This window comes from Seriola lalandi, unplaced genomic scaffold (genome assembly GCF_002814215.2).
Source record: "Seriola lalandi dorsalis isolate HSWRI2012SDOR001 ecotype SW California unplaced genomic scaffold, Sedor1 jcf7180002054735, whole genome shotgun sequence".
NCBI classification, from domain to species: domain Eukaryota; kingdom Metazoa; phylum Chordata; class Actinopteri; order Carangiformes; family Carangidae; genus Seriola; species Seriola lalandi.
In genome coordinates, this window is record NW_019525288.1 from 284949 (window position 1) to 306660 (window position 21712).

The 21712-nt window shown below is 40.0% G+C and overlaps 1 protein-coding gene across 1 annotated transcript in view; it reads right to left on the reverse strand.

The window, feature by feature from the left end:
- lgr4 (leucine-rich repeat containing G protein-coupled receptor 4) overlaps positions 1-21218 on the reverse strand; it is a 32254-nt gene extending 11036 nt beyond the window's left edge. The window contains exons 1-5 of the mRNA XM_023424375.2: positions 20430-21218; positions 10686-10757; positions 6201-6272; positions 5195-5266; positions 885-1100 (exon numbers count right to left, since the gene is read on the reverse strand). Coding sequence (XP_023280143.1) covers positions 885-1100; positions 5195-5266; positions 6201-6272; positions 10686-10757; positions 20430-20611 — 614 coding nt within the window. The 5' untranslated portion in view covers positions 20612-21218. The remainder of the gene's footprint in view (positions 1-884; positions 1101-5194; positions 5267-6200; positions 6273-10685; positions 10758-20429) is intronic.
- Between the last annotated feature and the right edge of the window lie 494 nt (positions 21219-21712).

Sequence of the window (21712 nt, forward strand, 5' to 3'; positions counted from 1 at the left end):
GTGAATCTGATTTGCAGTTGCTCAGAGGATACATTCAGAGTCAGAGCAGAACACAAGGAGAGGTAATTTGCATTGATTTGTGGTGACAGAATAATGTAGATGATGTATGAGCAACTATGAATTACAGCTTCTTTAATTTAAAGGGGAGAACCAGTCATATTTTACTAGCACTCAGTCAGATTGAGTGAGAGTTGGTTACTTACAGAAATTACCCCCCAAAAATATCCATCCACTCATTACAAGTCATGGCACAGATACTACAGAGACATGAAACTGTTACTGTATAATCTCTCTGCAGGGAATTTGCATGTGTTGGTTTTCAATTTGAGAAATATCCGGAGCTACTCAACACCGTGTGACTGTCACCTCCTCAGCTTCTCCCTCAGGTCATTTCAGTAAACATGAGAATGTTCTTAGTCAGTGTGGCAGGTTAATTAAGGTTTAAAAAAAGTACACCAGCAGGTTGTTCCTGTTGAGTTATTTAGTGTATAGGTCTATTAAGACCGCATGCTCAGGCTGTCCTGGGGAAGCTCACTTTAATGAATTAAACTGTTTATTACTCAAATGCTGTGGCTTTTAAAAGATATCTCACCAAAAGCCTTGACTGATGAAATACCATGGTATGTAACTATGTAACTGTCTATATGTTTTTTTTAATCCAGGGACTGATTTGCAACATGACTACTTACCCATTTACAAATTCTGTCCTTCTTGGTATTTTTTCACGTAGCAGTGACGTAACATACAACAGTGTTTAGTTCAGTTTGATATAAACCATCATTAGAATATTTTTTTAGTACACTTGAATCACACCTGAAGGGATCAGTGCAAATTGCTGAGTAAACAATTTGTAAACATTTGTACAGTAGCTTAATATAACTTACAACACAACTAGACTGGTGAGGTTTGTGAAGGCGTTGTCTGGTATGTACGAGATGCAGTTGAGTGCCAGCGTCAGAGCCTGAAGGTTCGCCTGGTGTCTCAGGGAACTGATGGGGACCTCCGTCAGGTTGTTGTCATCCAACCAGAGGTGGCGCAGCTGCTGAAGGCCTTCAAAACTGTCATCTGGAACGGTGGTGATATGGTTCGCATCCAGGCGACTACAAATCACAGATTCATTCAATTAATATGATGCTTAAAAAGACATTTGATACTGCCATAAATAAAAAAGCTAAATTATTCACAACTTTTTTTTTCTCCATCAATTATTTCCATATCATTCTTGCAGGAAAACTGTATTTCCGGTTTAAGAATTGATCATTTTACTGATACTATATGAAAGGGTTTTCCCTAAGCGCCGGACATTAAAGCATTTCTAGTCGGCTACTCTTTCCATCCTGACGTCCTGTGTCTGTTGGAGAAAGGGAGATTTTTAACGTGAAACTGTGTTATTGTGTTTTTACCATTTTAATAATCCATTTGTTTTTGAGGATGAGTTTTTAAAAAAAACGCATATTTTCCACAACTCTGCAGAATCTCTCTGCCCCTGCTCTCTCTGTGTGTGTGTGTGTGTGTGTGTGTGTGTGTGTGTGTGTGTGTGTGTCAGCGCTGCACACAGGGCGTCCTGGCAGGGCAGTGATTACCATCCTAACTTTAAATAAAATAAATATAGAAAGAACAGCCTTATGTATATGTGATAGACGTTTTGGTGTGTTTGGTTACTAGCCCCACCCAGAACACCTCCAAAGCACCCAAGTTGCATTTGCATAACCTCACATCATTCAACTCACTGCAGAGGGGCAGCAGCTCAACGTCAACATCCTCCTAGACTATAAACTCTTCCAGAAACATCTGAATCTTGACTGCAGGCTGAGGTTTGAGCTTTACTCTGTGGCTACACTTGCTCTTTGTGACCACTTAGCAGCACAACACCTGCATTATTGCAACCACTGCAATGGTCTAACTTTCTGTCTTTTTTTTTTTTTTTTAGCCACACTTATGAGAAATACAGAAATACCTCTCATCGCTCACTCAGGAAAACTCTTCATTCTTCAAATGTATGACACACAATGTTTATCTGGCTGCCACGGTAAATGTGATATTAACCTGTCCATTTCTTACTGGTTAATTCACAAAATTTTAATTTTATAATATATAGAGCATAACTCTCAAGTTTCATGCTGTGGATATTTAGGGTATCCAATGTGTAAGTGTTCCCCATGAAATTAATAATGTACTAGAGAGTACTGACCCCTGTAGATAGAATTGTAATCAGAAGCCAATAGATTGGTGGTTTAAAATAAAAAAAAGGAAATATTCTTAATTTAAAGATTAATGCACAAGTGTCCGTTTCACCATCACTGCACTGTTTTTTCATGCTATCCTCCTTCCCTGAGCGTCTCGCCCTCCCTCAAAATTCCTCAAGTGTCTGGGCTGGAAGAAAAACAGTCTTGATTGACATTTAGCTCTCTAAGGCTTTATACAAACCAAGTCCTAGCTCTGCCAAAGCATATTACTTCAGCTACAGACCTTAAAACCCTCACAGAGAAAAGACATCTGTTAAAAAGAAAGAGGAGAGGCACAGAAAAAAAAAAAAAAAAAGACGAGGGGAAGCAAGGGACACGAGGAGGGATATAGAGGAGTGATAATGGAGAGAAAGCTGGATTTTCAGCACGTTTCTCCAGCTGGATCCATTTCTCCTTTAGTCACTGTCAAATTCAAAAGGCGCAGTGGTGGAGGTAGGTGGTACAAATAAAGCTATGTACATGTTATGGTCTCAATGAAACTGACATTCAGTAGACGCAGAAATACAATGTCGAGACTGAGGGCAAGCGAAGCAGGAAATTGTTAGAGGGCTAACAGTTACGAGTAAACATGTAGGAACACACAAGCTCATTGAAAACCTGCTGATTTAGAGTGACTGACATTTGCACAGTGCTATTGCTTAGCGCACAACAAACACTGCAGCAGGAGTGAAGTCTTCACCCTCGTCATATTGCTGTTACCTGTAGGCAGGGCTGTAAACTAACTTTTTGGCTCACCTGCCAAGGGGACCGGTAGATGAAAAAATCTACCGGCCAAGTAAATTTTTTACCGGCCAAGTAATAAATTGCCTCTTTTTGTTACATATACATCTGTTTCAGTACTTTTCATTGAGATAACAGTATTATATAGCGATATATATAATAGGAAAGAGACCAAAATATTATTCAAAATACATTTTTAATATTTTGAATATTCAAAACATTGCGAACATGGGCAGTGCCAGTACCAGTTAACCTCCTGTTCTGATAACAAATGATAATAACAAAATTCAAGGAAAAAAAAAAAAAAAATAGAACAGAACAAAGTGGATCAGTGCATGATCTTTGGTCTCTTCTGATAAAGACGTCAGAGCAGTCACGGCAGGTTGAGTGAAGAGATGCTCGGACTGAGCCCGAGACACTGATTTGCAAACAGCGTGACATTTTTCTTCCTTCGTGCTCTCGGATGGTCTCGAGTTTCATCGTTTTATTGCCAACCACAATTAATTGGTGCGCTGCTTTCTCCTCTATACTCTTTCTTTTTGGGTCACTCACACCGGGTATGTGCCTCCACATTGCTGCGCCGGAACAACACTGCGCGGGCTGGTGGTGACGCGTGGAGGCTGATTTATACTACTGCGTCAAGTCGACGCCGTCACGACGCAGAGCCTCTGCGTCGACGTGAACCCCCGACACAGAGCCTCTGCGTCCGTCAACGTGCACCTCCAAAAATGTTTAGGCATTTTATCGCAGCAATGTTTTGCTATATTGTGACAAACACTTACCTGCCCCATGGCATGTAGCCCTCCAAAATTAAGTCGCCAGGGGAATATTTTAGTCGCATTTGGCGAGTGGCGACCGTTAGTTTACAGCCCTGCCTGTAGGTATAATTTAAGATACTATAAGTGATGGCTGCAGCCATGTATTAAACAGGGAAAATTAAAGTACGATGGTGTATGACAACTATCTGTTCTGAACAGTTCAAGCAATCTGATGCTCAATATGACCAGGAACATGGTTGCTGAAGTTTGACAAACTGTTACCGTAACACAATGCAGTTTTTTTATCGTTTCCAGAGTTGACATTTATTTTAAATAACGTGGCTCAACGTGTTATTTCTGTAATTTGGAGAGATATGCATGAGGCTGTACTTAGCCACAGTGGTGCTTTGGACTGACACAGGTTAGCATGCTATTTATTCATAGTACTAAACACAAAGTACAGCTGAAGTATTGGACAAATGAATAAATTGACCTGATGATCGGCAAAGATCACCAGTTCATCCTGAGGGGGGCGAGAATGCGTGTACCAAATTTCATGGCAATCCATTCAATTGTTGTCGAGACATTTTACTCACAACTACAAATGTCTTGGTGAGAGTTAGTAGTAGTTAGGTGAGATTGCTGCAAAAGCAATCCCACTATATGTTCTACTCAGTTTCAAAACTTCTTTAATGTATTTAGTTTACTAATAGACAGTTCGGTCTGGCCCAAAATGGTGGACCAACTGAACCATGCACCTAATGTGGCAAAAAAGCCCAAGTACTGATCTCAATTCTATATATACTTTTAGTGCATCTCATCTGTCATTCACACTGACAAATCAGTAGCCTCAAACTAAACTCCATTATTGCCGATATACCAACTTTTGCATAAATTTGTTTTGCAAATTTTTAGCACAAAACGTTTAGATCTTTAGTAGATAGATTAATAGTGTTCTGCTATTGCTTTATTGTCTTTGTGAGTAACTGTCTAGAATGTGGTTGTTAGTTTGGCACAAACTCTATGAATTCCACTTTGGATAGCAGGCTGTGTAAATACACTGCAGTGCTGTCTCTGACAACAGCTCTGATGATTGCAGCATATCTTCCTGTCCAGGAATTCAGGTCGAAATACCTTTTTCATTAACTGCAACTACAAGAGAATACAAGGGCTATTCATAAGACTCACTGACATGGCTGGTGTGACATTATGACTTAGTAGAGTGATTTCTTACATTTACACATGAATGACAGCCGCACCACTACTACCCTGATCATTTACCCGTTCCATCCGCAATTCAAAACAGTCAATTTTCAGTCCACGAGGCTGTAGTTTCACCAACTCAAGCTATTTCAATACAACAAAATATCTCACCTGTACAATTATTCAAATGTTCTTTGACAATGCCCCAAACATGTTTGCATGGATATGCCTGAGCATGTGTGTGTGAGCGTTTTGCACATGACTTACAGAGACTGGAGAGAATGAAGGGTCTTCAGGGCTGCGCTGGGCACAGTCTTTAGCTGGTTATTCTGGAGCATCCTGAAGATGAAATGGTGAAAGTGATGATATCAACTCAACAAAATCAACAATGTTCCTTTTGCATCACAAACCTAAAACAATATGTATCCACAGGTACATTCCTTGTTCACTATACTAGTGAGCTTTGTGAAGGTCTCCTCTGTGTGTTGATTTGAGTCAACACACAGTGAGTGTGTTGAGCCACACTGGTTACAGTTATTCCTTTGGAAAGGACAGTGGTTTCCCTGATTTCGTGTTTGCCAAGCTGATGAGAAAACTTTGATCATCAAATGAGAGCATTTGTTTGTTGGTTTTTAGTCTGTATTTCATCTTTGGTTCATTAAGAGCAATGTAAAAATTGTGTGTCCTTATATAGTTAGTGTTTGTAATAACTGACCCAAATCCAATGTGAATGGGGCTGTTTGAACTGCATGTAGTCAAAATAAAACTTATAATGTTGTGACTTCTGTAGTTGCAGATAACAATGTGAATAAATCAACTGATATAAGCATATACAATGCCTCGATGTGTTTGTGTTTTCAGTCTCATATCTAAGACCTCACCTCTGACTCAACAGGACTTTAAACTTTTGGCTCAGTGCAGAATCAACAGGGCAGTGCTTTTTGTGTGCAGCACATAATTGTGCTGCCTGATGTAAATTATGCAGAATTAATTCATAGACAGAGCTTGTATGCAATTCTCTGTTGATGTTACAGTTTACAGTCGGGGCAGGAATGGAAAAGTGCATTTAGTCTATTCTAAGTGGATGTTAGTTGTATGACTATGATTAGGGTAGCAATAACTGACAGCACCGGAATGTTACCACAAACTGCAATGTTTACCCCCCCACCCCTTGTGTGGAGCACTTCACGCTGTCACAGCCATAAGTGTATGTGGTGGTGTATGTATGTGTGTACTGACACCGGTGGTGGTGGCAGGGAGGATGTATGCTTACAGGACTTTGAGCTGATGCAGTCCAGACAGGGCTTCAGGGTGGATGAATGACAGGTCATTCCCCGCAAGTCGTCTGAATAAGAGAGAGACGGAAAGAAAGAGAGAAAGAGAGAGCGAGAGGGAGAGAGTCAAGTTTATATTTGAGACATTTCTTAAAAGCTACAGGAGACCATGTTTGCTGCATGAAAAGAACATACTGTTACAAACAGAGTATATTGTATTAAGAAAGCAATACACAGTGTTGAGAACTTCTTCACATCCAACGCCTTAGTAGATCAGGTTCCAGCTCTCAAGCTGAACACGGGGTCTGGGGTGTCAAAGACATGCGTCTGTGCCATGGCCTGTTGTCACTTCGTCTGTCACCCACAAGAGATTAGAACTGTTCCTGGCCCTATTCAATGCTCCCTTTAGAGAGAGTGAAAAAATAATTCACCGCCCTGAGGCTGAGACAAGCTGTGTATGACTCTAACGTTATCCTTATTTCCTTTAAACAGTTTTGTCTTGAAACATTTATCATAAGGCAGCTGCTTCAGTCTCTGCACGAATTACTTGAGGCTGAGGGGACACCTCCCTTTCCTGCTCGGCACAGGAAGTGTATAGGAAATAGGGGTGTAAATAAGCATGGGACAGGCTGACTGGCACACGGAGCCCAAGTATACTATCTGGCTTGAGAGATTAGCAACAGATTTATCACTCTGCAATGTGAGTCAGGCCAGACTGAATTCCCTGCAACAAGAGCTGTTGGGTGTGAGCCTGAGAATCAAGGCTGACTGTACTAGAAGACCATGTACCCTTCGTGTGGATTGAAAACTGTTTTTTTGTTTGTATGCAAGAAAGCTTTCATAAGTTTCTATCCACCTGTTTTTATTTATCAATGTGCACATAAAAACATAGAAACAAGATGATTTCAATGAATCAACTTTTAATATTTGCATCACAGTGGTGGATGGAAACAGTCATTTAACTCCACTTTCTTTTGCAGATTTTTGGAAAATTTGTTCCAAGTTCATGAAACATTTGGATGGAAAATTGGCTTCAGAGGCAACAAATTACTAATAAATTTCCATCTACCACATGAATGGAGAGTCACCTGTTCAGCAGCCAAGACACAGCGTCACAGAAGATGGCAAGTCCAAAAAGACTGTAAAATGCTTCAAAGAGTTAAATAAAGTCTTTCTGTGCTTCTAAATTGAAAGCTTCTGACAGCTTGACAGGAGAGCATGTGAGTAAACAATTAAAAACCAGAATGAAGAAAAACCTTACTTTGCCAAAAGAAATTATTTAGTTGATTGTTTTTTTTTTAATTTTTATTTATTTTGGATTGATTTACAATCTGTTGCCAAAAAAAAACTATATGTCTCATCATCATGGTCTCCACCAACAGCAGACTAACTGCTCTGAACGCACATTAAAAGAAGATTTTGGACGTCACAGGCCATATTTACTGTATGGTTGACTATAGCTGTCATATTTGGATGTGAATGCTCACCAGCTTTTTAAAGAGGCTGTCAATTGAGATTGACTTGGCTTTGAGACAAAGACATATTCAATAATTCACAATACCACCAAATCAATCAATGTGAACACTTGTCTCTACTGAGCCACAATTTGTCAAGAGCGTGTCTTTCCACATCTTTTTTGAAATTAGACTTTCACTCCAAGACCTGCAGTTATAGTCATGACTACAGTACAAGTTGTCGCACGCATATGGACGCCTACAAATTAAAAATTACATATTCTGGTTGATTTCCAACAGATAGTAGCCAATGTGGTTAATTCAATATGACTTAATTCCTCAAGAACTCACAGAACCCAGAACCTGCAGTCAATGTCACAAGCTGCTAAGCTCTACATGAAAAGGTGTTTTGACAAATCTTTCAGATCCTTCAGGTTTCACAATATAAAGAGCTTCTCCTCCTCTTGCATCTCTCAGCAAATTCAGGACGTCGCCCCAGGCTTTGATGAGGACAGAAGAATGTGCTAAATCTCACTGAGGAAAGGCTAAATCCTATCCTTGTGCAACACCACTCCTTCAGGTCTACTTTTGTCAGGAGTAGATGCACAAAGAGCCCTGCAGTGCAGTCTGACAGAAGACTAAAAACATGACTTGTGAAGTTTACAAAAAAAAAACATATTTAGGCCTTAAACTTTGCTGTAACAATACACTAACTTTCTATAAGGGAAACTACTATAGCAAAACCCAAACAAGCACCCCTCCCCCACAACTGGCTCACATGCTCCCACATGTGCAATACACACCTTTCTGTATCACTGTCGGTATAGGTAGCTGTTACGATAAGCCTATGTCTTCATTTCAATTTCATTTCATGTTGTCAATGAAAATGTTCATATCACCATGTTCAGAGTTGTAAAGTGCCTCGGTTATAGAAAAGTTGCATTCCTTTTGCCCAGAGACTATGTTGCGTAGCTTAGAGTTGGAGGCATGAAACTCTCCTGGTTGAATCATCAGTACCAAAGATTAACAAATCAGAAATTAAAGTTTCTAGTTCAAATAAGGTAAAAGCCTGTGTACTACTTTGTAGTTGAAGTTAACTACAACTCACAAGCTGCATTTCAGCAGGAAAAATCCAATCACACCCAATTAATTTTGGATCAAATTAGCAGCTATAGTGCTGTGTTTTATTCCCAGCTGCAACGACTAAGTGTATTGCCACTGTCAGGCTTCTCCATGGCAGCGGCAACCAAGGCTCTTGGGTACTGTAGTATCATTATTACACATCATATTCATTGTACTGTAGAGAATAATGAAAACCAACCAATGAGTCCATAGTCCAAAATCCTTTAAGAGTAACTACACCTTCAAATTCTGAAGAAGAGCCCTTCCTCAAGGAATATTTTTAAAATGCAACAGGGGAGTGTGAGGGAGGCTCGTGGCAAGGGGTCAGGGGACATTGCTCATAGAATGGATAGTGAGGTAGAGCTGGTAGTAAGAAGTAACCTGCCATGTATCTATATGTACTAGCAAGAAGCTCTCCAGTGTGTGTGTGTGTGTGTGTGTGTGTGTGTGTGTGTGTGTGTGTGTGTGTGTGTGTGTGTGTGTGTGTCTGTGGTGGTAGTGAAAGTACATAGCTGTAGCTCCGCCATCACATTAAGATTACTGTTCACCAGCCTACTGCCACTGCAGAGGAATACATTTAAACATTACAAAACAAAAAACATTACATTAATGACAATAAATGCTTTAAATCATACTGTGCACAAAATGCAACATATAAGCAACATAAGACTGACCCAGATGTCATTATCACAATTCACTGTAGATGCAGTCAGCCTATTGGTCACAGGTTATTTTCAAGAATACAAACAAACTGCTAAGGAGTCGGAGAATACCTGTCATCACGTCTGCTGAGCTTTGTTGCGCCTTTGGCAAGAAAGAAAGAGAGCAGAGGAGATTGCGTGACTACGAAGGAAGCTATATTCCTCCCTCGTCTCCGCTCCTGTCCTGTATGAGGATGGCCCGCTCTCTTTCTCTGTCAACTCTTTCCCTTTCTGTCTTTGCCCTCAGGGCCCATGCTCTGGTTCACTGACACTGCTGCAGCCTCAGAGCAAAAAAGCCATCCACCAAAGTTCACTGAGACAAGCCTGCAGATTTGTTTCCAGAAAAAGGTTGAACAAACACACATATGAACTAAGGGTATATGTCAATCAAAATACCTCTCTTTAAAAACAGACGCCCCATAGACAGTCCATTCATTATGACGATCTAAGACAAGAAAGACGTAGCAGTAAGACTGGGTGGCTTTTTAGCCTTGTTGCCATGGAAACCATTGTTTTGCCCTCTTCCTTCCTGCCTTGCATTCCTCCACACAATGTGATGAAAAGTAAATTGCCTTTCGACAAAGGAGATTGGGGTGGTGTATGGAAAAGAAGAGGGTGAAGACTCGGCCGGCTGAAAGATGCAAGGGAGCTGAAAAAACATGGCCAAGTGGAGCTGGAACCGCTGTTCACTCGCTGGTCAGTTTGCATTCTCAGGGCCACATGTTACCTGATATCAGGTAGACAGATTTTATCTCTGACTCCCAGCAGCACAGAGCCACACAGCCGAGTATTTAAAGAATAAAGAAATAACAAACACCCACTGAGATTAGATGTATGCCACTCAACAAAGCCCCAGAGCATTGATGTGCTGTTGCCACCCTGATAATCCCTTAAAAGGAAAAATCCACACAGGATGTCACATGATTGCAGCTTCAATACATGTTGTCTCACCTCACCTTTTTAATTGAGCTTTACTGCACCTTTTATAACCGCCCTTGCTCAATTCATGAATGGCGAGTGATTCGTTACCTCACGTAATGCTACGCTTATCTTCTCCGGCTCAGAATAAGGGCATGTTGTGCACCAATACTGTGTGTTTTGCAGTACAAACTCAAATACCCAGGTGCGTATCATAAAGCCCAGCCCTCATGTCAACATTGTACAGAGTAAATACATCATTAACAAGTGGGGGGGGGCATGTACTCACAGTTCTTCCAGATAGGGGAAGTTCTTGAATACATATGCTGGAAGCTCAGTGATGTTGTTCATGCTCAGGTCACTGTGGAAACAAAAAAAAAATATCAGTTAGAAACACAGTGAAATCTCTGAGCTCACTAAAACCTTTGAATCAGAGTTTGTTATGGTTTTAGTAAGCAGGCTTAACAGATCTTAAATGTTTTACTTACTTGTATAAGATTTTGTATTTATTAGAGAAATTCATCTCTGTCTTGTTGTATGAACCAAACTACATCAAACGTGCAATTAAGATCGTAACATGATGAAGTCTTTGAGTTGTGTAATTGTAAACTATACGAACAACAGGGTAGCTGTGTTACACATGCCTTAAGACAGTTTTATAATTTTTTTTCATTTTATGTCTTTTGACTGTGCCTGCATGAGTGCAAGCTCAACGACAAAAAAGCCTTGAAAAAACCCTTCTCCTTAGCCGCAGGGATCTTCAGTTTTCAAACCAACTTCAAGTAAAGATAGGCATGTAGCAGCATGAAAAATATGCACACAGGACTTGATTTGCTTCCCCGCCAAAGCTAATATGAGAATATGTGTTTACATTTTCATAATGATATTTCAAAGAAAACACACTGATATGTATATGCTCACTACTGAAACCGTGTTATCTTTAGGAAAGCAGTGCTGTGTGTTTTCAACTGGCAGTGAAATGTAAGGGACAAAATGCTACATTAGGTCTGCAGAGGAGACCTATAATGTGAAAGTAAACTCAACTCTGGATGCCTAATCTTGAGTAGGAATCTACTAACCTGCTTCAAAAGAAAGCCCCCACCCCTCCTCCACCCAGACGCCATATGTAAAGAGATGGCTCATATCAAGACTGAAAAAACATCCGGGATTCACAAATGTAGCAACCCCCTGCCCCCCTCCCTTTCACTCTCCGACTGGTCATCTTGAATTTCACTGCCAGATCTCTCTAGGACCTTGTGTGTGGGCCCCTGAATCCTACAAGGATCATATTGCCCTTCCTCTGCAGTCCCAACTACACACACACACACACACACTCACAAACACACACATAAAGAAGCCTTAAAAGGCGGGCCCTGACATAACCCTCATCATCCCAGCGACCTATATCCCATCTCCGCTTACCTGGTTATCCAATTACCATATAGACTGTGCAGCTACAACACCACTTCCATCAACATCCTGCTTATGGGTTTTTTTTTTTTTTTTTCCTACCCTGACAACATCTCTGGTGGTGTTCTTCAACCACTGCTGCAGATCTGCCACCACTGATGGTCAGATGGATACATCCCTAACCACATTTTAAACCGTTTGACTAAATCTTCTGCAGACTGTTGACTGCTTTGAACCACATGCAAGCCTGGGGAGTATGGGAGGCCTGCACGACTCTATCACACTTCCTCCCTCCCTCTGTGTGTGGCTGCTTTACTCATCAAGGTCCTGGCCTGTCCCAGCTAAGATAGATTGAAGAGGACACTAAAAATGCAGATGTGATAAACGGTGACAAGCCTAAATGCTTCTACAAACAGGTATCAGTAAATTTCTATCACATGTGCCATTTGGCTTCATTTTAGCAGAGGAAGCAGAGAATCTGAGAAAAAAAAACAGACATGCTTTGAGAAAAGGAAAATATAATTGCTAAGGTATAATAAGAGCATATTCTAACAATATAGAGGCAATCAGCTATGTGAGGGCCAAGCAGCCCAGCAGGCCACTGTTGCCATGGAAACGCTATGTCATTGTGTCAAGGGCATGGTTGTAAGCACTCACAGCAAGTTTCATGTCAGTTGATTAAAGATTGGTTGCGATATGACTTGAGTTCTTCCATGTTGTAACTTTTGTGAGACTTAGCCTGAAGATCAGCTGTGCCAATTTTAGTGACGATTGGCAAAGTTTGTCTGAGAAGTAGTGAAAAAACACTTTTACATAAAATCCAATATGGCAGAAAATCATTGAACTCAGCTTTATCCAAGGAATCTAATGGTACCTCATTTTTGAAAATCAGGCATACGGTCCAAAAGTTACATACGTGAACATACCCCCAAATCTGACCTGTTGGTGGCGCTAGACCTCTTAAAGCACAGATGTGACACTTGGTGAAAAGCATCACAGGGGTGTCCCCAATCAGTGTGCCCAATTTCAAATTTTTTTACCATATGGTTTTAGGGGCTGCCTTTCGAGAGAAAGAAAAAGATGAAGGTAGAGATACAATGGGGTGCATACGCACTGCTTACACGCTCACAGACACAGAGAGACAAACATTAAAACACTGTGTATAGTGTGATAAATAACAGTTTTAACAGTGTGTAGTGATCATCTACTAAAATTATGTGTTTTAATCAGACTAATCAGACAGTGAATGTGATCAGAATGAATGAGATTAACAGTAAATACACTTATATCTGGTGCAAAGACTAACTGAGCATATTTCTGCTTAGGTGAATATGGGGGTTTTAATCATATACAGTTTAAACCGTTGTGTTTCTGACATGCTGAAACACATGTACGATCATCTCTGTGCATCTGTTGCATCTCTGAAACTTCCTACAACCTGTTGTTTATTTGACATTATTTCTAACAAAACAAACCCATATTAAAACACCACAAAAGACAGTGCCTATAACAAGTGTCCATAGAATTCAAACACAGCAACGAAGCACAGAGCAGCTGCCTGTTGCAGCAGCACTTTGTAAGTTCAAACTTGGCCTGTTTATAGGTTGTTTACCAAGTACAGATTTACAGATCACTGCATAACCACACAAACTACGTCTTACAAAGAGCTTAATTGTTGCTAAATATTTACACTTAATAACTACTGGGCGTAACTGTTGTGCAGCCGCTTTAACCACCTGATAAAACTTACTTGTTGGGAAACTTTGTGAGGTGATATGTAAGAGCACAATAGGCTTCATAACTAAGACAAAACCATATGTTACCCAGACCAATCCAAACAAGCAGGAAAAGACTTTGAGGTCATAAGCCAAAATGCCAAAAGCTACTGTAACATAACTAGAGAGTTCATTGGTTCCTATGAGAGGTTTCACCGGAAGGACAACAATCAGCGCAGCACTTCACAAATCAAGCCTGTGTGGCAGAGTGGCCAAAATAAACACACTCCTAGAAAAAAGGGACACGCTTTGAACAAAGATCCTGTGGTCTGATAAATCGAAAATCCAACATTTCAGCCTTAATGCAACGTGTAATGGCTATACAAACCAGACACAGCTACTGTACTTATCCATTTAAAACCAACCCACACCATACTGTAACACCATATTGTAAAAATGTTCAGGAAAGCTTATGCAATCAATATTTTTTCATTTTGGATTTAAAATGAATTTACATCAGTTGGTAGAGATTTGTTTTCACTTTTTGTGTAATTTCTTTTGTGTAAAAAAAAAAAAAAAAAAAAAAAGTTGAATGGATATTTCATACCTGTATTATCTGACAAATTTGAAAATGACCTACCATCCAAAGCTCTAAAAAAAAAATACTTAAAATACAAAAAAAAATGTTTTAATTTCTGAATATTGTGCTTAGATTATCAGTGGTTCCTGTGTGTTGACCTGCTGTCAAAGCAAAAGTGAAACATACAGCACATCTGTCATCAGTGACTTTTTTTCACAGCCTGTAGAAGTGACTTTTAGTGTACAACATTACACTAGACAACACCTTAAATTTACACGAGGACAACCTTATTTAATGTAAAATGCATGTGGGATAATGAGCTATACATTATCACACATGCAATAACACATGAATTGCATTAGTCAGGTAAACATATGGCTTGGTCCATTTCAACTAAGTTCAGTGATAACGCAGCATAAAGCAGAAGACCAGTTGCTATGGTTACCTGCTGTTTAATAAACCTTGCATACTGATGGTGGTTAAACTGCTGACCAGAACATACTTTATGTGTCCTGTTTGCCAATCAGAAAACGGCAATAGACGGTGCTTACAAGTGACATATAAATGTATGACAGGATCAGGATTTTGAAAAGGAAAATTTGAAAAACAATTTTAAAAAAATGCACCTTCCCTCATGGAGACTTTGTGTGGCATTTATAGAGAATCTGTTGCATGTTCCCAATTAATGTTTCTGTCACAGTTTGTTGGATCACTCAGGCAGTCTGCTGATAGAGCAGCTCTACAGTCTGCTCACAGGGAATTTAAGCACTGTTTTTATTTCCCTTTTACTCATGTTTTTATCATATCATTCAGAAAGTGTTCAGACCCCTTCAATTTTTTTAACATTTTGTTATGTTGCAGCCTCATGAAAAAATATCAAATTCAAGCTCTTTGCTGTAACACTTGCGTGCCTTTTCTCTTGATCATCTTTGAGATGTTTCTACACCTTGATTGGAGTCTACCCGTGGTAAAAACAGCTGATTGGAAATGATTCATAAAAGGCACACACCGGTTTATATAACATCTCACAGCTGATAATGCATATCAGAGCAAAATCCAAGCCATGAGGAGGAAGGATCTGCCTGTAGAGCTCAGACACAGGATTGTGTTGAGGCTCAGATTTGGGGAAGGCTACAAAAAACATTCTGCTGCACTGAAGGTTTCCAAGAGCACAGTGGCCTCCATAATTCTTAAATTGAAGACGTTTGGAACAAGTAGGACTCTTCCTAGAGCTGACTGCCTGGCCAAACTGAACAATCAGGGCAGAGGGGCCTTGGTAAAGCAGATGACCAAGAACCTGAAGGTCACTGTGGTTGACCTCCAGAGATCCTGTGTGGAGATCCAGAACTTCCAGAAGTTCATCTCAAAGATGATCACGAGAAATGGGAGCAGAATTTTAATTGTCATAGCAATGAGTTTGAGTTCTTATGTCAATGTGATATTTCAGTTTTTCCTTTTTAATAAATTTGCAAAAAAATCCTACATTTAAGAGCCTTATACATAATCTATAGAATATAGTGTATAATCGTATTAAGTACATTTCAATACATAATTTTCAATAGTACTAGCAACGATTTTGCATATTCATAGCAGGATTTACATATCTTCGAATGCAAATTACAAGTTCACTTCCTTCACGTTTTTCTTTTAACTTTATCATCTCTTTCTTGAAGTGAAACCTGATTTCCAGAGGTAGAAGAGCTTACCCTTCTCCCCCCTGTATTTAACGAGTTCAACGTTTTCTGAAAGTAAACTGTACAGCAAAGATCAAGACTTTTCCAAACTCCCTTTCTTTTGAAGCTAAACTTTCTATCACTTTTGAGAAAAACTTCACGTCTTGAAAATATGGACTAACATAATCTCTTCCTTCTTTTTTGTAACCAGGCGCTACTACTCTACTAAACTTATTTCTACAATCCACACAAAAACTCTTCTCAAAACCTACAATCAAGGATGTTCAAGATACTAGTAAAAAACAATTAAATGGATGCTGCAGCACACTGCACTGCACAATGCAATGACAAGTTGATCAATTGTGTCAAATATTGGTGAATAGACAGTTAAGATTATACATCGTAGATATGTACATGATTTGGTACAAAGGACATTTAAAAGCTAACCTATCTCTATTATGTCACATTACTGAAGGAAACAAATGGGAGTTTCAGCACAGGTATATTATGGACGGTGAATGCACAATTAGCAGCATCCTTCTGCTCCAGTCTTGGGCTATACACTGAATAAATGTCAACTACCTAAGATGGTCTAGAATTGTCGATGTGCTCTCCACACGACAAACATTACATTTCTTTACACTTCTGAGCATTTGCTCATCATTCTTTTCAACGCTCATGTCCTGTTAACAGGTCTTAGTCCTATGACCCTGACCTTTGACCATTTAAGTCAAAAACGTCAAATCTTAAAAAACTCAGCTTGGGATGATAGTTCATTTTTGAATACTGGGCACAAGATGCAGAAAACCTGCAATCATTAGCAGTTAGAAACTATGTGATGGGGGGATGGGAATAGGTGTATAAGTGGAGGACAGGGTTGGGGACTCAGAGAGGGGGAGAGAGCGTTAATATTCCCCCATCCACAAGTCATCCTGTTTGGGAGCGGGAACCACTGACTGGATCCTTTCACCTCTGCTGACCAAGAACAAAAGTATCATTCAGTTAAAAATGGATTGAGGGCACCAGTGGTGAAGCCGGCTAGCTTCACCAGCAGAGTGCAAGACCCCTGACGCCACCCCTCTGTTTTCCGTAAGTCTCAACCTTGTTCACACTATGAAAGGGCCTAACTCAAGTGAGATGTAAGCTGTAATAACTCCCTCTTGCTCCCTTAAAATGCACACAAGTTCATGCAGACACTGTGCCAAAAAACGAAACCTGTGCAGAGACTCAGTGACAGGTAAACTACATACCTTCAAAAGGAGTGTTTGCTTTGTAACTGGCTGAGGGGCCTCCTCTTTTCTCACTCATCTGCTTTTCTGTGACAGGGCTGTTTCCATTACAGATGCCAAAACTCAAGCCCCTGTGGGCTGTAGGTAAGAGTCCACTCGAACACTGTCATATGATTTATTGTACAATGTATGGTCTTTTGTTGCCATTTTTTTTTTTCCTAGAGTAAAAAGGTACAAATCCACAGAACGACAAAATTAACAGCCTTAAATACTCAGCCTTGAAAAGAGTTGTTTTCCTGACCTTTGGACATAGTTATGCTTACAAAACACTACCTTCAATCTGTCTGTTTCTGCTATTTGGAGTGTATATATCTGTATGTTTGTATCTTTAAATTAATACACCTTACTCCCTGTTTTTGGCACCGACTAGATTTTTCCTCACTGTCTTTACATCACCATATTGATTCTAAAGACATGATAACTGCAAACAAATGTGAATGAGCTCAGTTGAAGATATTGTAATACAAAACACTCATATATGAGACTTTTCCCTTACACATCAGCAGGCCATTGTGGGTGCATTAGCCATGAGAGAAGGAGCCCTTGCAGCTGCAATATGTCTCACTAATCCATCATGATCCCTAACCCCAGTGCTTCACATACAAAAGACGGAGGGAGTGGGAGAGGACAACTAAAGTTCAAGAGACCAGGAGAACAAATGAGAGTAGGACAGAGAGAGGGACAAACAACCTTTCACATACTTTTAAGAGTTTGAAGTGAATACATTAGGCACGTTGGTGTTTAAAACTTGTCACAGAGCATTGAGATAACCATGGCGAGAGCAGACTGTGAGACGAGAAGATCCTGAAAACAACATATTGTTTTCCAGTTTGGCATAAAATAGGCCAGCACAGAGGGGATAAGAGGTATGATATCATTTTGTGAAAACATTGTTTCATGTTGAGATGTCAGACTGCCCATAATACATTGAGGCATTTTTTTCTCCCAGAGGAAGAAGTATGCCGAGAGATTCAGCTGTAAGCAGTAGGCCTAGCGTGACATGTCTTGACAGCCTGGTATATGAATCCACTCCCTCTGTTTACTTTACCTAACACTCTCTTAACAATGGTGATTTCAAGTGGCACAATATTGGTTCTGGTGTAGTGAGGCTTGGGCCACCATTCTTAAAAGGTGGCAAAACCACATAGAGGTTTCCCCAAACAAGCACAAGCCTTTACACTTTGAGGCAAGGCGACAATGAAACGCAAGTTATTCTATTAACCAAGAAACATTCTAAATAGACAAGTGCCTGTGTAAACTCAAAGTCATAACTCCTTCTATTTGTTATTCAAGGGAGCACAGTAACTACAACAAGCCACAATAAATTGCTGTTTTCAGTTCTGTTGCAGAGGTGGTTACTTAAGTTTATGATTAACCCAGTGGCTGTGAAACAAACTGAAGAGTTTCTTCATGGGGCAATCAACTGTATCTGCACCCTTCCGTGCAGATCTAACCTGCCTGGTGCCCATGAGCTCCACTTTTTTTTGTAAAAACCAGTGCCCTTACTTTGAAGCAGAAGTTAAACTCTTGTGGTGAGAATGTGACAATGGCACAAGCTTGACTCCTAATTATTTTACGTATGTACAGCACTGGGAACAAGGCAGTGCTGGCTACAATCCATACAGCAGAACTCACCCAAATCTAGCCCCATTTGTGAGCACAACACTCCGAACTTTACTCCATGATTCAGTCGCATAGCATTTCCAACCCAAACATAGGGGTAAAGTTCAAATTGTTATGTTTTCACCTGTGATCCAGCAGTAAGTTGTCTATTAAAAGGTGATTATGTGATCCCAGAAACATCTTCTGTTTGCCTGAAAAATAAAATGTTTATCAGGGGCCAAACTAATGTTTAAATCCAATATAGCCTGGTTTTCAATCAATATTAGCTGGTTTAGCCCCAGACAAACATTTTATCATTCCTGGCAGAAAGTAGACATCTCTGATATCTGAAAAATACCTTTGAAAACACAACCTGCTGCTGGACGACGGGTAGCAAATAACGGTTAGAGGGAGTGCATGGAGTGATGAGGTCACAAACAGATCTAAGTCAAACCATGCTGATCATTAAGTCGTAAACATTCACTGGTTCCAGACACTCAAATGTGAGATTGCTGCTTGTCTCAGTTTTATATAGTTGTAAATTGAATATATTTTTTAATTTGGACTGCTAGTTGCCAAAAAAAAAGAAATTTATAGACATAACATTGGCTCTGGAAACTTGTGCCTGTCATTTTTGACTACTTTATACATTTTATAGAGTGAATGCAGCAACTGACAATTGTTCTTATTATTTATTAAGCTTCTGATAATTTTTCTTGATAAACAGTTTGGTCTAAAAAATGTCCAAAGCGTCCAAAATGAAATATTCAAATTGCCTATAAATCCAGACAATAAAACCAAACCCCATAAATATTCAGTTTACTACCATGACAAAGAAAATAATCAAATCTGCACTTTTCAGACACTGGGACCAGAAAGTATTTATTGCTCTATTATCAAAACAGTTGTCATTTATTTTCTGAAGCTCAATTTATCGACTAATCAACTCTAAAATGACTGATTTAGAGCTGCAACCATTAGTCAATTAATCAGTTAGTTAACTGACAGATAATCGTTGAATAACTTGAATAATGAATAAACATTTTGTTCATAAGCAAATATGTAACTTTCACTGGTTGCAGCTTCTCAAATGTGAGAATGTAATACTTTTCAGGGTCATATCATATCAAAGTGAATATATCTGGGTTATGAACTGTTGATCGTACAAAACAAGACATCTGAAGATGTCATCTTGGCCTCCAGGAACTTATAATAGGCCTTTTCCACTTTTTACTTACATTTTCCAGATAAAAATAATGAATCTTGAAAATAATCAGAAGATTAATCAATAATGGAAATAAGCATCTGTTGCAACCCTGGATTAAAAGTAAAAAGTACCTAATAATATTAGTTTCAGCCCTACAGATGTCTGTTACAACTCAACTGTGAGCTGGTTTAATATTGTTTCTGAGAGGAATGCAACTTTTTAGCTGTACTGGAGAAGTTGGTAAGCAGTTGTAGCTATAACTGTGTGTTGTAAACTGACCTGTGAGAAGACCTTGGGTTGTGACACATCAAATAATGACTCAGACTACAAGCCCTGACTAACCAGGTCATTCTGACTAACATCTTCAGAGTATTTCCTCTAGTGAGACATACAGTATGTGAAAAGTTTACCCGGTGATGGTGAATGTCCATCATTCACTTGCGGTGCAAATACAACAACATCCCATACATGCACAGGGGCCTTTACGGTGAGGCATGTATAGGTGCACAGACATGTTTTGAGCGTGTACTTCGCGGTGGATGTTGGTTAGCACTTACAGGTAGTAGGTGAAAGCGCTGAGCCCGGTTGGGACGATGGTCAGTCCTCTCCCGGAGCAGTCTGCACCTCCATCTTCATCGCAGCTGCATGAGGGCGAACAAACGGCCGTCGACTGCCCTTGACCGGTGGCACCAGGACGAAGGAAACACCACAAACATATCCAAAACAAATCCACACGCATTTTCTCCTCGTCGGTTCAGGTGAAAGCGACACAAAAAGGCGGACAGGGGAGGCTTTGTTAGTGGTTTAATCTATTCCGGACGTCGACTTCTCATGTGGTTTGGTCGGTTGAGGCATGAAGAGATGAAGCCTAACCGACGCTTTTCAATACAAAATGTAACGTTCAAACACTTCGTACATTAACGAGCCTGACCAAAAATATCCACGCTAACGTCTAGTTAGTGTTAGAAAGAAGACGAAGACGAGCGATTTACCTTGCTGTGAAACATTTCTCAACCCCCTGTGTGTCGTATTAGTCCATGAAAATAAAGTAGCAGTGCTGGCGACAGGAGCGGTAGCCTACCTTGCGTTTTTTGCGTTTTCGTTGTCCCATTAAATAAACCCCCCCCCCGAAAAAAAAAAACTAGCGGTGGCTGTTAACGCGTCGCTAAGAAGCTGATCCGGTGACAGTGAAATCTTCAGTTAAACATACCGGACAATCATTTTTCTGTCCTGGTATGTTTCCTTGCAGGAGATCACCGTCAGTTTTCAGCCATTCCTCACGTTCCCCTCCTCTGCTCCTGACATCAACAGCATGCTTGTAGCTCGGCAGGCACCCTACCGGACAACCTGCAGCACTGGGCCCGGCCTGTGCTGAGACCTGCACCACAACGACAGTCTGCCAACCGAGTGCTGCACACTCGCCCACAAAGCAGTTGCACGAAAACAAACAAACAAATAAACGTAAGGTAAAACTTTTTTAGTCTGGTGGGAAAAGTAGTCAGATACTTTACTTGACTAAAAGTTCTACTACTGTAAACTATCTAAGCATGGACGAGCCTACTGCTGGCACTGGCCTAGGGCCCCAAATGGTCAGGGGGCCCCTGGGCTTCAACTGCAACATGTCAAAGAAACACAAAACAACAACAAGGAGAGGAGGAATAAAACGGAAAAATAAAGAGATGTCAAATCACTTAAAACAGATGTAAAATGACTACTAAAAATGACTACATAGCAAATGCAAAAACCTAAAAATATTTTTTTTAAAAATAGACAAAAACTACAACAAAGTGACATAAAATGACAACAAATAGGAATAAATGAGAAGAAAAGATACATAAAG